At 33.0% G+C, this 16,349-nt stretch overlaps 1 protein-coding gene across 1 annotated transcript in view; it reads right to left on the bottom strand.

Moving 5' to 3' along the window:
• Window positions 1–4,053: 4,053 nt before the first annotated feature.
• The window catches only part of LOC127868618 (NADPH oxidase 5-like), a gene marked incomplete at its 5' end in the record, with an annotated part of 17,895 nt that continues 5,599 nt past the window's right edge, over window positions 4,054–16,349 (bottom strand). Inside the window, 8 exons of the mRNA XM_052410558.1 lie at window positions 4,054–4,571; window positions 5,216–5,308; window positions 5,944–6,120; window positions 6,489–6,576; window positions 12,491–12,615; window positions 14,836–14,909; window positions 15,436–15,568; window positions 16,245–16,349. The exon at window positions 16,245–16,349 is cut by the window's right edge and continues 87 nt beyond it. Of these exons, the coding sequence (XP_052266518.1) occupies window positions 4,440–4,571; window positions 5,216–5,308; window positions 5,944–6,120; window positions 6,489–6,576; window positions 12,491–12,615; window positions 14,836–14,909; window positions 15,436–15,568; window positions 16,245–16,349 (927 nt within the window). The remainder of the gene's footprint in view (window positions 4,572–5,215; window positions 5,309–5,943; window positions 6,121–6,488; window positions 6,577–12,490; window positions 12,616–14,835; window positions 14,910–15,435; window positions 15,569–16,244) is intronic.

The raw sequence follows: 16,349 nt of genomic DNA, 5'->3' as shown, positions 1-16,349 counted from the left end.
GTAGTAATTGATGAACTCATATAAAACTGTATATGTATTGAGAACTGTGAATATAAAAAAAGCTAAACCTTCTACAAACCTTCTACTATTGCGTTGCTAGCACCCGTAAATACAAAAGATCGCCGCTAACTGTTGAGAACCAAAGAACGTTTTCCAGAAATACCCGCTGTAGTAGCAGGAACGAGGTTACGAAACAGGTCATTCGTATTATTATTATAAATTGTTTGTTATATTTGGTTTCCAGAAATACCCGCTGTAGTAGCAGGAACGAGGTTACGAAACAGGTCATTCGTATTATTATTATAAATTGTTTGTTATATTTGGGTTTAGCGATTATGAAACATTTTTTTGTTTTTGTCTATCGTATCGCTGAAGTTATTGTTGAACCTATGTTCAACGTTTTATATATTGAGAATATAAATAAGCGTTTACTTTTTCCCGAATCTATTAATAGCCTCAATTTACGACCTGTAATACGTCATTGAGGTGTATGTGAGAGCGTAACCTATTGCGTTGTTATCGCCCGTGGACTTTCCTATGTTTATCGACAGGCGCATAATCAATAGCCTCATGTTATGAACGGACTGAGCAAAAATACTACGTCATGAAGACGCTGCAGAAAGTGGACTATTTTATTCATTCATAAACAATCTCCTCCGCGACACGTACAATACGATCATTGTTGATTGATTGATTTTTATTCAGGTTATAAAACACATAATATACAAGTTATCTTACAAAATTACATAACAATTTTAACTAAAGGCATTTGTGAGATTGCTGCTGATCAAAACCTATGGTATAAAAACTGCCATAAAATACTATAAAATATGATTTGACAAAGAAAATGAACACAAAAGTGAAACAATATAAAATAGTCTTAAGGAAGTGTATCACCTCAAATTAGATTTGAAGGGAACAGATCAGTAACTTCCTCACACTTAAAATATGATTTAATGTGACTATACTGGAATATAATATATTGCTTGATTATCACAGTTAAACATGTCACATATATTTGTTATCACAGATTTTCAGCACAGACTAGTAATTTGATATATTATAGAAACAAATTCACAACTTTAGGGAAAACTTAGTATGTAAAAAGAAATAACTTGGATAATATAGTGTAAAAACCTAGGATTGCCCATGAAAGCTCGAAAGCTTATTTCAAATGGGGTCCAGTTTAGGTTATACTTACTATGATATAATCCTGTGAGAAAGTTACACAATATGAACAGTAAGTCCCTGATAATTTGAGTATACATGTAAGTTGTTACTATCATGTTTCTATAATATATTTGCCATGAATGACTAGTACACACATATTATAAAAGTACAATTAAAGTGTTTTAGCACAATAGATGGTTCTTAACAGCTTATTTGAACTTGTGTTTATTATCAATTTTCTTTACTGTATCTGGCAAAGCATTCCAATCGCTAATTGCACAGTAGTAAAAGGTAACATTTCCTTTACCATAGAGTAACGGAAAACGGAATGAAACATATAAAGGCAGGGTCTACTAATGATTCTTACCCAATGTGGTGCACGGGGCAACGTGCTTTATGGAATGGAAGTGTGGATCCGTTATAACACGCATGCTTCTTAATACAATTATTGTGTTAACGAGTACAATCACATGAAGCAGTATCATAAATTTGCACCCCCGGACCCTACCTCCCGCCCCCCAAGCTTACCCCCAAGGGTTCCAGATTGTCAAATGTTTATCTAATGTGACTTTAGAACAACGAATATTGACACAAATACACAGTTTGAAAAAATACCCCTCGTATAGGTATTATATATACACAAGGTATGAAACGCACTATATGCCTATTGCTGGAATATTGTGGAACACGGGACGTTACCGTTTTCATCGAGAACTTACATATGTTTCCATGCAGTTGCCGAACTAATGCAAATGGATTCTTTAAAAGATATTAAAAGCAACGTGATTACACAACTTACCGATCTCCTGTTCGGCTAATAACTTTAATATTCAATTAACTTCGACTTTCTCGCTACATGTCTGTGTTTTGCTGCCATTTTTTTGTCGACCGAATGCTCGGTTGTAAAACGCCATATCATTGGCCAACACAATGCTGGCTATTAGAACAACCAACCAGATGACGCGTCATAAAATTAAAATGGTCTACATCTGTAGACGAAACACCGAGTGACATGTAGCGAGAAAGTCGAAGTAAATTGAATATTAAAGTTATTTAAGGTTATCTGCTGCCTGTGAGTACAATATCCTCTTCGTTACATTAGAACTGTATTGTTTTGCCGTACAAAAAATTGATCGTCCATTTTTAAGCTAATATCCAGTCCCTTCACGAATACAATGCGTTTAATTGACACGTGCTCTAAACATGTTAGATTTCTTACTGCAATATTGAAATGTTTATTAACTAGTGCTTCTGTTTACATTTTGTTCTTGCACTAATACCGCTTTATTTGACTTTGTTGCTACGGATTGAAGTGGGCGATTTTACGGTCGAGTTGATCTGTCTATGCATGTTCTGCGTTTACATTTTGGAGGGAACCAAAAAGGAATTTGTCAATTGCGAAGGTAAAATTGAATACATGCCAATAAACTACTTTACTGCGATCATTGATTTCATCCTTATTTAATTTAATTTAAATGTGCATTGCTCTTCTGTTGTATTTATATTGGTTAAACACAGTTATAAACCGAATGTATTCAATATTTAAATATGATTATTTATACCTGTTGCCATTTTTACTGTATTTTGTTCATGTTTGTAAAAAAGCTGTTGTTATAACATAAAATGTTGAAACTGCACAAAAATAAATTGCCGTAAAATCACTTGATTATGAGAGTCTGATGTGATGCACTGTACGTGTATGCATTTATATTTCCTATGTATGATTAATAGCCTAGAATTAACCATAGCGATGTGAATTAGATTTCAATTGTCTCATACCTATTTATGTTTAGAAGTTAACATTGTGTATTAAGTAAATTTAGTGACAGTTAGTTAAATGCCATTGCAGGTACTAATTTTTGATTTATACAAGGGACAGTAACAAAAAATAAATTTCGGGTTTACCAGGTAATATATTTTGAATGTTATGTATCGAGCGTTTCAATGCTATAAAAAGAATAGCGGATGTAAATATTAAAGTTTTCCTGGTAATATTTTTGTGTTTTATTTTTTCGCAATCATGTGAAAGTATTTAGAGTAACACGGGCTTCCCCCAAATCAACACATGCTGCATCATTTGTAAAACTAGTGCGCATAATACTTAATGGTCTTCAAGATTATGTGAAGTGAAGTAGAAAGCAATGTTATGGTTATCGCAGTTTAACAGTTCTTTTTACCAGAACTAGTGCCAGTTTAGAATGAAATAAAATAATTTTGATCTACCAAGGCTTAACATACCGATTTCTTTTTTTTAACATATTAAAGTACATGGGATTTAGAACTGTTCAATAATTTCGTTATTATACAAATATAAATCGACAAAATATTCAAGTAACTAGCTACGGTTAGCTAAAAGTTTCAAAACTTCTTTTTTTCTGCTAATGTATTTTCCATTTTAGTACCGATCTATTTTTTTTTTAATTGTCTGCAGACATTACTACGTAGTGCATTTGATAACGAACTTATTTCCATGAGACAAACGGTGCATTGATAAATATAATATACTACATGAAGGTAGGTGCTGACAACAATCAAAACCAGTATAAGCAAGCATTTTAGAAACGTTTTAATAACAAATACAATAACTGGTGTTACAATTAACTACAACAAATTGCTAGTAAACAACAAATATTTAATGTTCAAATATTGCATTAGCATATGGATTTTTTATTGTGCAAATATAAGTTCATTTAGTACAAACTAACGTTAGAACAGTTAAAACATTAAATAAAACAGCATTCTCACTCAAAATAGTAAGTAAAGCACGTACACATGAAATTAAAAAGTGCTAAAATGCCACGGTTACAATGAACATAGCAAATAAAACAAAGTTAAAACATATATAAATTATTAAATAAATGATAAAAAATAATGAATAATATCGTTTACACATGTTAACATCGAACCGTGCTCAAATTACCATAATTGACGTTCCTCACAAACGGCTAGTATGGCCCTTCGCGTTCAAATTCACCTTGTTGTACCCAGGTCAATAAACACATCGACTTCGGATCAAGTGCATACGACGATCTGCATTACGAACTTCTTATGCAGATACATAAGACTTTGATGCAAGGTCTCTTAATTTAGTATTCGCCGGTTAACAATAGGGTATGTTGGTATTGTTCAAATTTCAAAATGATTGCCACGTATTTAATGTTATAAACGTCATGCAGATAAAAATAAAACTTGCATTCTAAAAATCACACAGTGGTTGAGCGCAAAATTTGATTAAACATGAACACATGAAGTAATTTGATTATCGAGTTTTAGAAATTTTCCTTAGAGAATGCAAAACCAAATTTCGCGGCGGCTTCTTTGACTGTTTTCCCAAGTGCTGGCGCTCCACAGAAGAAAACTTTGACCTTACCTTTGTTTTCGTTCTTGATGGCTTTGAATATCTTTGAAATAAAGCAAATAATGAGCAATTAGTGAACATGTTTATCAGAGAACATTCATGAATATATTTCTAGTGAAAATGTTTTGGTCCTATCAGGGAACCTCGTTTTCTTTCGACTACGCCATCATTATTTAGAAACACTTCCCCATATTGTTCGTAATCTTGTTGTTTTCTGTGTCTAATCAAAATTAAATCGTTTCTAAAAGACTTGCTTATCAAAAACAAACACAGCTACTTAATTTTAACAATTCAAATTGTGTAACAATTATTCATGGATATGAACTCTGATGTCTGGATTTATACGTTAGGTTTACGATCGTTAATGTAAAATCATGAATACGAATACATTATTCGAATTGTATATGTGAAGATGGAAAATTATAAAAATGCACACTTGGGGATGGTTATGTCTTTTTACAATTCTTAGCTACCAAGAATCAATACCTTACTGATTTCTCAACATATAACTTGCTTTAATAGGTATGAATTTATGTGATATTTATAATAATAATAATAATAACAATAATAATAATAATAATAATAATAATAATAATAATAATAATAATAATAATAATAATAATAATAATAATAATGATAATGATAATATATGATAATATATCATAATAATTAAAACGCATGTCTTACTTTATTCCAGTTAGGCCGACCTGGCTCTGTTTTCGTTCGAAGACCCGTGATCAAATCTCTGTTGTTTTTCTCGTACATAAGATCCAACGCAATCTTTAAACACAGTTAACAAGATATTACCAGGTTTGCAGTTTGATGTTCACAGTAGTAACATCCCCGCCCCCTCCTCCCGAATGTCATATATCATTAAATGTAGCAAGTTGTAATAATGAGGTTGTATAAATATTAAAATCAAAAGGGGCATTATATATCATGTTTAACGTTTACAATTTGTTAAAGTGCAGAATCAAACAAGGAACGATGCATAGAGGTTTGAGTGTCGTTCGTTGAAAAGCTTGTGTCTACGGACATATGAAAGGAAAGAAAGACATACAAATGTCTGATGCGAATCCAGTATACCTCGTCTACTTTGGAATACGAACAATTTTTCATTTGTTTCGCTAGTATTGAACATATTTGTAAAACAATCATCTGGAGAAGGAAACCTTTCTTATACAGCTAAAGCTGTGAAAACAGCTAAAGCTGTGAAAAGACGTCCTTTTAACTTCATAACGTTATCACTAGCGCAAACCTTAACACCCCAACCCTTTTAAATGTTCACAAACGGTTTTGGTAGATTTAAATACACTTTGGATCATTGAATAAATATAACACCATGCGTGATATCTTTGAACAATCGCAAAATAAAATTCATTATATACCGAAAGCAACTAATATCCTCTTGTTACCTGTAATCCGATGCCTTTCATGTCGGTTTTCTTCTGTGCTGCGGTCATGTACATGTGCATCTGGATGCACTTTTCCAGGGGCCCGCAATGATCGCTCTGCTCCATCTCTAGCTTGGTCAGCAGTGTGAGGAACCACTCGAAGCTTTTCTGATCTCTGTTTATCCATACAAAGTCCAACTGAAACAAAGAGTCGTTTAACACAAAAAGGGAAAAATATCTTTCGATTTTGGTTTATCGATATGAGACGACCGTCTCAAATCAAATGCTGCGTACGGTTGAAATGTTTGGAAAAGGGTCACGTTATACTCGCACCATTTTGGTCTACAGCAATCCAATTTGTTTTCATAAACCTATCATTAATCTAAAGCCAAAGAGTTTATCATCGGTTGACATTATATAAGGGCTACTGCTAGAAACACGTCTGGTTTAGGAAAGTAAGAACATTCCAATTTTCGGAGGCACAATCAAAATGTAATTACCGTTTGTTTTAGCATCTGTATTGTTAATTAGTTCCTAGCAATTCGAATTCTTTGTATGAAGTTTACCTTTTTCAAGTTCATGTCCATCTCCTCCTCGTCTATCGGGTACCACACGTGGTCGCAGTTCGGACACGTCTGTCTTTCTTCGCTGAATCTAAAATGAATCAAGAACACACATTTATAGCAATATACCTGTACCGCAGCTTACATACATGATGCTTGAATACACATTTGCATTAAACGCTTTAATTGTGTAATACGGGCAAAAGCCCGCGAAGCGCGCGTTGACCGTTCATACATATGGGAATTTAGACATAAAATTACATAAGAATACCACATATGGATACGTCTCAAAAAAATTTGCCACGCGACATATATTTTCGCGATGCTATTTATGAACTTGAACAAATCAAAAACACTTTGACATATGCTAAATCACATGTAAATACATACCTCAGAAAAGGTTATATCAATGACATCATAATTGTGTAGCGAATCGTACTAAATATTCTCGCATTATTTGTTTTTCTTCGCAACCGTTCCAGAATTAGGTCATTACTCAATTATCTCCCCTGAATTCTCTTCTTCAGTGGGTATAAGCCGAAGACTGGTTCATTACATATAGTAACAGTCTTCACCGAACACAATTTAGGGGAACATAACCCGTCTTTAATATATTGCCGAATCTCCGATTTCTGTCGAATTTATTTGCTTTGATCTTTTCGATATCTTATTGTTATTATTATCCTGACAAATCACAAACGCTTGTTAAAAAAATTATTTGTTTTAAACACTTTAGTTGGCATCTCTATTCTTCAAGTATTCTCGCGGTATTTCAATAACGACACCCTACTGTTTATGTATCAGAATTTGTGACGCATTTTCCATTCGCTCTCAGAAAGAAGTTTTACGTTTGATCATGAGCAATATTCTGGTAAGTTGTCGTTGTTACCCACCAGAAACACATTTATTCACAAATTTTTAAGATATTCAGATCTAACTTTTTAGTCTTTTAGCTTTAATTTTTAAAGTATTTTCACCTCGTCTGCTCGCACTTTACCGATATCCCAAAAGGTTACATATCACTATAAATAGTTTAGTCCTAAAACCACAATATCCGATACCGTTGGAATTTTCGTACCACAATCTTACGTAAAAAATCTTCCAGATTCGAAATCAACAAAAACAAGACATTTATAAATTGTCTGCATTATTGATCAAATTTTAAGATATTTGTTGGTTTTCCGTTTTAAGAAGCTGTTCTGCCAAGGCAAGAGCTGGGCATTATACAAGCCATTATATCCAGCAAAACTGACAGTTTTGGTTTACAGAAATCAACAAAGGAGGGATTCCCGAACTATCAAAATTTCCAAGCTATACACACAGTTATTATCTGTGGTGATCTTTATTGGTTCTGTTTGTTTACTTGGATGGAACATGTGTGAACTTTTATAGAACTTTGAAAAGTCTATATATGTCTATCTATAAACAAAAATCAGCTATGGTATAATAAGATCAGATGTGCAAACAATGTCAAAGGGTTGTTAAATTAACAATTTGATGGCAATTATGCTGAAAAAATATGAAAAGTTTCCATGCAAATTTTGTCTGTATATCGACAAGTGTCTGCCGATTATTGTCAAACTAGTAATACAAAACTTACCACAAGTATGTAAAAGCACTAAGTACCAGTGATCATTTTTAGTAAGATAGTGTAATTCTAAACAGTAGCAAATAGCTTGTTTAGTAAATGCATAATGCAATTAATATGATTTCCGTTCTATTGTGTAATTAATAAATTGGTTGTTACTTGCTAATCCATGATAAATGTTTTATGGCTAGTGCAAAACCAGCAATGTTAATTTTGTAAAAGGTAATACAATAACACCACTTTGTAATTGCATATACGTAAATATTCTTGAAATGTAGGTTCATGAGTTTTACTTATTTTGTAACTATTATTTTATGTGCAAATAAACGATGTGAAGTGTTTTGTATATCCACACAATACCACATATCTTTTTATATATGTACTGTATTATGTGTTATTTGAATGTTTAAATAAAAAAATATGGATGATATAACATGATGCATTCTAATATTTGCATTCAAATTGTAACTGTAGAGCTAAGTGTATGCAGTTTAGACTGTGATTTTAGAATTGCTACAAAATGGCTAGTTTTTTAGTGGCGACACAATTTAAACTATTCAACAATAGTTTGCGAAAGAAAATTAGAAACCTGCAAGATACCTGTATTTATTAAATATTTTAATTGCGAAACAAGTATGTCGTTATGCTGTTACACATAATTATACATTGATAATAAATAAGAAGACAATTAGTGGTGTTAACGTTTCCCAACAGTAGAAATCATTCTTCTGACGAAGTCAGTGGTATACAGACGAAAGCTCCAGGTATGGCTTTCAATACGTAGTGTGTGTTATTTGGCAGTCTAAAACTTATTGGATTTAAAAAAATCCTGTCAAATTTGTCAATCAAAATTGATTTGATACATCACATGTACTGTATGCTAAATGCAACTGCTTTAGCAAGCTGTCAAGTTGAATTGAGACATTTGATGAAACAAACTGGTTCCTGGATAGGACCAGTACTTAGTGTCTGTATGACGTACCATGACGTCGAAAGTATACAAGACCTACTAGGTAGAACGAGAAATGTACTTCGACCTACAGTTTTCACCGACCCTTGAGTGTTAGCCAATCAGAAGACACCTTACATCTGTTGCTTTTAGAGATATTTGACATTGAACATAAGTTTTATTATTATTTATAACAAATTATGCGACTTTCGACCGCTTACTCATAGATATTGTGCGTATTTATTAAACATTATTATTATTATAATTTATATCAAATTATGCGACTATCGACCGCTAACTCATAGATATTGTGCGTATTTATTGACCTGGCGTGGCGGAATTAACCTCTGACTTATGCAAGTTATGGTTATCACAAAATACGACCAACGGAAAGGTTATAATACATTATTTATCCCGTTAATGCTTGGTAACTGTTTGGTTATCGTTGGGAATTTCCTACACAGTAATGCACTAGACGGTCGTGATACTCCGCCCCGCATGATCAATAAATACTCACAATATGCTGAATAATTTTAATTTTAAAAAGGTAACAATTGAATCTTCTTCAAATTTGTATATAATCTATTTCAATGCATTAAATACTTGAAACTTCTATGTGTTGTTTTTTGCCATTCTGATATTTTTATTCATTTTGTCCTCAATTAAAAAAGAGATTTTAAACATTTATTATGAATAAATCTGAAGGAAAAGCGGCTCAAGAGACTAGTGTTTTGATTGGCTGTTCAAAAAATGTGTACGTCGAAGTACAAACATGTATGTCGAAGTACAAATTGTATTTTGACGTACAAATATATACTTCGAAGTGTATTTTATATTTATATCGACGTACAATTATTGTACTTTGACGTACATTTCTCTTTTTAACTTGTAGGTCTTCTTGACTTTCAACCCAAATGGTACGCCATAGTATGTCTTTAGGGTTATCTAAAGAATGCTCCCACTTAAGAGATCAATACAGAGACCTCCCAGTGACTTAGCCAGTTAGCAGACACCCCATCCACTATACCACAGACACCGAACCAGCTATAAATTCCTGTGGCTAGAAAACAAAAAAATATAAGATGCTAGATCTTTAAGCTTGGAACATGTAACTTGTTTTAATATTGATTTTTTTTTATGCATTACTTAATTATTGCAACAATTATAATATTTTGAACACAATCATGTCAATATATTTATTAAAAATACATAGTTATCAAAAAAACTTAAAAAGCTTTTGCCCGTAAATTAGGTAGCACCTATAATCATATTATATTCATGATCGATATGCGCTGATCGCGCCGTTGTTTGTCATGGGAAAGACATGATACCACTCAGTTAGTTGTCTAGAAATGTTTTTACCAGGTATCTGTGATGCTTTCATACAATAAACAAATAAATAAATAATAATAAATAAATAAATAAATAAATAAATAAATAAATAAATAAATAAATAAATAAATAAATAAATAAATAAATTAAATAAATAAATAAATAAATATAGGATATGTGTTGAAATCGGTGGATGATCGATTTTAATTCACGAGTGATCATAGAAAATATATTTTTTCTATGATCACGAGTGAATTAAAATCGATATTCCACCGAATCCAACAAATTTTCTTCTTTTTTTATGCTTTTCTTTACCGTTTAAACACATTGTTAAAGAGTTAAATAAAGAATTTTGCTAGGATAATGACGTCATTTCGTCCGAAAATGACGTCATTTCACAGTAAACAGTGAAAATTATCGAAAATTAACATAAAGTTAATTTTCATTGTTTGAAACAGTGAAATTATCAGTTTTAATACACTTATATTTCTCTATAAACCACCGGAAAGTACCACCGAAATAATAATAATAATAATAAATATATTCACGCATTAAGGTAAGTGTCAGATTAATGTTTGCGAGCTATAAATGGTTATAAAGGTAAACTTAAGTCATACCATCCTTTACTTACTATTGTTTTAAGGTAAATGAGATGTTTTATCCATTTTCATCGAGCATACGACGTAGATACTTTTTTTTTATTTTGAGTCGTTATACGTAAAGTTCCTTCGTATATAGATCATGAATGCATTTTTCGACGTACATGCAACGCAGTGAGCAAGGTTTTTAAAGACAATATGCGTACAATTCTGTTTTAGTATAGATTTTATGAAGGTCTGATTTGTGTAAATTAATTTGATTTTGATAAGTGGATCACTTAATACGGAATCCAGATAGTGCCATGTTTAATCTCGCCCTTCTTTCATTAAGGGCGACAAACGACACACGAAGCGATACACGATATTTTGCGCGACAGTCCCCGCGACGCACGATATTTTGCGCGACAGTCGCAGCGGCGCACGATATTTTGCACGACAATCGCGGCGACGCACGATATATTTAACACGATTTATCGCCCTTATGTAGGTAGCCCAAAAGGCGATATATCGTGTTAAATACATCGTGCGTCGCGCAAAATATCGTGCGCCGCCGCGACTGTCGCGCAAAATATCGTGCGTCGCCGCAACTGCCGCGTTTTCAAAAATCTAGAATGCCATTTTATATGAGAGATATCGCCTATAAAATGGCGACGGTCGCGTTCATAAAGGGCGACAGTCGCGTTCGATAAGTGCGACGGTCGTGGTCAAAGGGCGAGATATCGCATGTAAAAGGGCGACTTTCGCATTCTAATCTTTGAAACCGCAACAGTCGACAGGCGATATTATTACAGAGATATTTGAACAGAACAAATATCGCGTGTCGCCGCGACTGTCGCGCAAAATATCGTGTATCGCTTCGTGTTTCGTGTGTCGCCCTTGATGAAAGAAGGGCGAGATTATAGATAGCACTATCCGGATTCCGTACTTACACCATCTTCACACAAATAAACATAAAAGCATGCGAACCTATAGCATTCAATAACATTGTACATCTACGACATGTATACAAAACAAATGTATCACATGCTAGTTCTAAAATATAACAATAATGTATAAAAAGTGTTACAATACACATATTAGACACGAACCATAGACAATCTGGTTAAAACATGCACACACAACGTATTTACATATCGAAATTTACCGTAAATGTTCATCAACCACATTTGGTTAAACCTTGTAAAGAACAAAACCATACTACTTAAAAAAAAAAAATCTACAACCGCCTTAAAATGTTTGTAAGCTGTATTCCACAGAAATATATGCAGAAAATTTATTACAAATGCTAGATCCACTTGAAAAATGATTTATGGCCAAGAAGTATTTGCATGAATTCAAACGACTATTTTATACGAAAACATGTTACGTTTAATTGTCATTCATTATAATGCTCATTTAGTCAATAATTATTAAACACAATCACAAAAACTATGGTTCAATGTTTAAAAGATAATTTAAGTATTCAAACACTATTTCAGCTTTTCAGTTGTTTTTTAAATTAAATAAATAAATTCAAATGTTTCGGTGAAGTACGTACCTGTACCAGACACTTTGCAGAATCGAGGCCATGGGTGTGACACCAATACCTGCACCAATCAACACGGCGTGTTCTGTGTCAAATACTTCTCTTGTTCCCGTACCGTACGGGCCGTCAATAAAACACTGGAAGATAAAGAAAAATTCTGATAGCAGACATGGTTTCAGTTTTTAGTGTAAGGTTCTTTAAAAATAATGTACAACGTGATATCAGAAAGGTATTATACTCGTGCCTGATGGAATTAATGCAACATTCGAAAGCAATTACTGTCTAACGTTTTTTAGGGGGGGGGATCTCCATGTTAACAAATGAATGCAATAGTTAGTAACTAACTGGTTACAGGATAATTTAATATGGTTCTTATTTCAATCGCAAAGACATTTGTCAGATCGTGTATTAATTACAACAATGTTTGCATATAATTATCGTTGTATGTCAGCCGAAGTACATTTAACCCCGGTATTTGTGATTCGTTCTCATTGAACTTCATCGAGACTAATTGCGTCATGCATACGAAAAATTAATCAAAATTGTTGTAGTTTGGCCGATTTAAATTAACGCACTTATAAAAACTGAACTGCTATCTCAAACCGTACCCTAAGTAGGTATGATAACAATAGCTCCAAATCGAAATGTATGTTCCCTTACATTAAAATACATTATATTCATACAAAGTGTGTCTTGATATGGAAATTATGATTTTCCTGGTTGTTCTTATACATACCTTTGATTAAATGCCCTCGTTATTTATTCTTAATTCCTGCATTAAATCACATCGAATCGGTGTTAATTTTCAAACACACCACGATTTCCTAAAATGTTATTTTTACCAACCTTGATATTGACGTCTTTATGCGTTTTTTTGGACGGTGTGTTGCTTGATATTCGGGACACTCTCGATTTTCTCACCCCATTTTGACGAGAATAAGCCTGCAAGTGAGTAATTTCTATGAATATACATTTTGACAAATACGATATTCGCAATAATTCAAATGTCTCAATTGAAAACACGTTGAATGTTTCCAGACGCAAACAAAATATCTGTGTATTACAATAATGTTATATAAAAAAAACACATAAAATAGCTGAACATAACTAGTTCGCATCGATAAACAATATTTAAAAGGTTTTAGCATCGATGAATAAAGAAAAGGTGTTTGTAACGACAGTTCCACTGATTTAAGACGCAAACGAGCAATAACGACAATTTTTCTGACAACTGAATGGTCTTTGAATTATAAGCCGTACAGTACAAAACATAACCGTTATAATACCGACTTACACAGATATAGGTGAACATTATGTCACGAGTTTTTAATGGAGCCATTATTTATAGCATTATACTAATATTACGTTAAACATTGCCTGTATAGTATATCTATCTTGCGACATCTGCTTTGCTGCATTATAAAAGGTGCCGTTGCACTGTAATTGGACGCATGACACAATCGACTATCACTGTCATGTGGGAGAAATTGATTAACGTTTAACTCGACCATTTGACAAAATTTGACAATGGAACCATGGAACAACAGCTGTATGGATAACACAAGAACACGAACAATCACCAATCAATTTACTTGACATATCCGATTTTGTTGACATACAACTCGAATTGTCATGACCAAAAAGGTCGCTTACCACTACGTTATCAGGTAGGGCTTAACTGTTAAAAAGGCTTAGGCTGACTTGTTTAGAGATTGACGAATTGGTTATTTGGCTTTTACAACTGATTAATAATAATTTAACATGTGCAGGGTTGAACTCACCTGTTCAATTTTAACAAACTTTTTCGATGTTCTTCCTGCAACAAATAATTCAAGATAATTAATTTTGTAAAATTGTTTCGGAAACAACTTAAGTAAAACTTTCAGCATGAATCATTTGTTTACGTTTTTAATTAATTTATATGGCTTATTCTTAGAACATAAAAATAATACTAGAAAAATGTTCAAAACAGACGAATATATTTAGCTAGGCTAAAAATCGCGTTTTCTGTTGGAATGAAACAACTAAAAGGCTCAAAATTACATGCTAACATAAAAAACGTAATTACAATAAACAAAATTCGTCACAATAGTGTACGTCTTAGGTCTATATTAACATGTAGGAACACACTAACCTTTCTAAAAACTAATTGCTACTTATTTTATTGTAACATGTAACTATCGCTATTTTAACAGTAGTACTTGAATAAAGTACGTATGATATTAATTACAATGTATTTATTTCGTCTTCTCATGCAACACCCATCGTCATGTGACATACAATGGCGAAAACAAATATAAATAAGTATTACGCCTGCGTTTGACGATATTTTGATCTGCGTTTTGTGCGGTATTTACGTCGTACTTGTCGAAGTATTCATACAGCTTCCGTGTCCAATGTCCTGCTGATCGAACGTGCAACCATATGTGACCTGCAGGTACACCAAGACTTATCAACAAGTAATCCATTGTGATATGAAAATATCCAAATTAGCCCTCAAAAATGACCGTTGTTAAGGATAAATAAATAATTAAATATGCAGATTCACCTAAGGCTCTTATATATCGTACACATCGTCAAGCTTTCAAAACTTAACTAAATTCAGACATACTCAGTACTGGTTCCCAAAGAAACCAGTTGTAAGACAAACAAAAGTTTACTACAGTCACATGTACATAACAGACAAACAAACATGAGTAAAACTGGGGTCACCGAATAGCGTTGATAGTTTTAACCGGGTTTTAGGAGCGCCAAACTTCACACTCCGCCCGGAATATCCACACAACAAATAAAATATACTTAAAAATAATATTATAGAAATTTAAATTATAACGCAATAAAAGACATTCCCTTTAAAGTTAAAACTGGTCTTAAAATCTACGCAAACAAGGGGTTCTTTTGTGTGTTTTTTCTGTTTAAAGTCCGTGTATTTTAGTTAGATTGTAAGGTTCTGTTACCTTCCATTTCAGGTGCCGAGCTGATGGTGAAAGGGTGCCACTCGAACTTTGCTATTTCCGGTATTTGTATGAAGACATAGTCACCTGGTCGATACCGGAAGTTGGTTGGTCGTGAGATAACAAGATGAGTCACCTGAAACGCAATAAACGCATTATTTAGTGCTGAAAATTATGCTACTGCTGTGATTGATGGTAACGATGATAAAGTTGATTTGAATAAAGTCACTACAATGATGCTAGCTGAAATGATAATTTTGAAGTTAAATAGACGATAGTGGTTATGATGATAATGGTTATGAGGGGAATGGCGATGGTGATTATGATAGGGATGATTATAATTAGGATAATGATTATGTTATTAATTATAGTGGTGATTATGATGATTATGATGATGATGATGATGATGATGATGATGATGATGATAATGATGATAATGATGATTATGATGATGATAATGATGATGATGATGATGATGATGATGATGATGATGATGATGATGATGATGATGATGATGATGATGATGATGATGATGATGATGATGATGATGATGATGATGATGACGATGACGATGACGATGACGATGATGATGATGATGATGATGATGATGATGATGATGATGATGATGATGATGATGATGATGATGATGATGATGATGATGATAAATACTATTATTATTCTGATGATAAGAATGGGGATGATTTTCGGCCAGACATTGCTTGTAAATTTTATTTTCACGATAATTATCATTAAATTTGTAAAACAACTTTTGCGTCATCTAATGTTTAACAGAAAAAAGGGCGAATACTTACACCGGAGGACAGTAAATTCACACCTTCGATGTATGTGTCTCCATAACGCACCATTTTTATAAGTTTTGATCTTGAAACTTTCTCCAAAAGAAAGATTACCCCGGG

Source organism: Dreissena polymorpha, chromosome 1 (assembly GCF_020536995.1).
Source record: "Dreissena polymorpha isolate Duluth1 chromosome 1, UMN_Dpol_1.0, whole genome shotgun sequence".
NCBI classification, from domain to species: domain Eukaryota; kingdom Metazoa; phylum Mollusca; class Bivalvia; order Myida; family Dreissenidae; genus Dreissena; species Dreissena polymorpha.
This window is presented reverse-complemented; position numbering and strand designations above follow the sequence as displayed.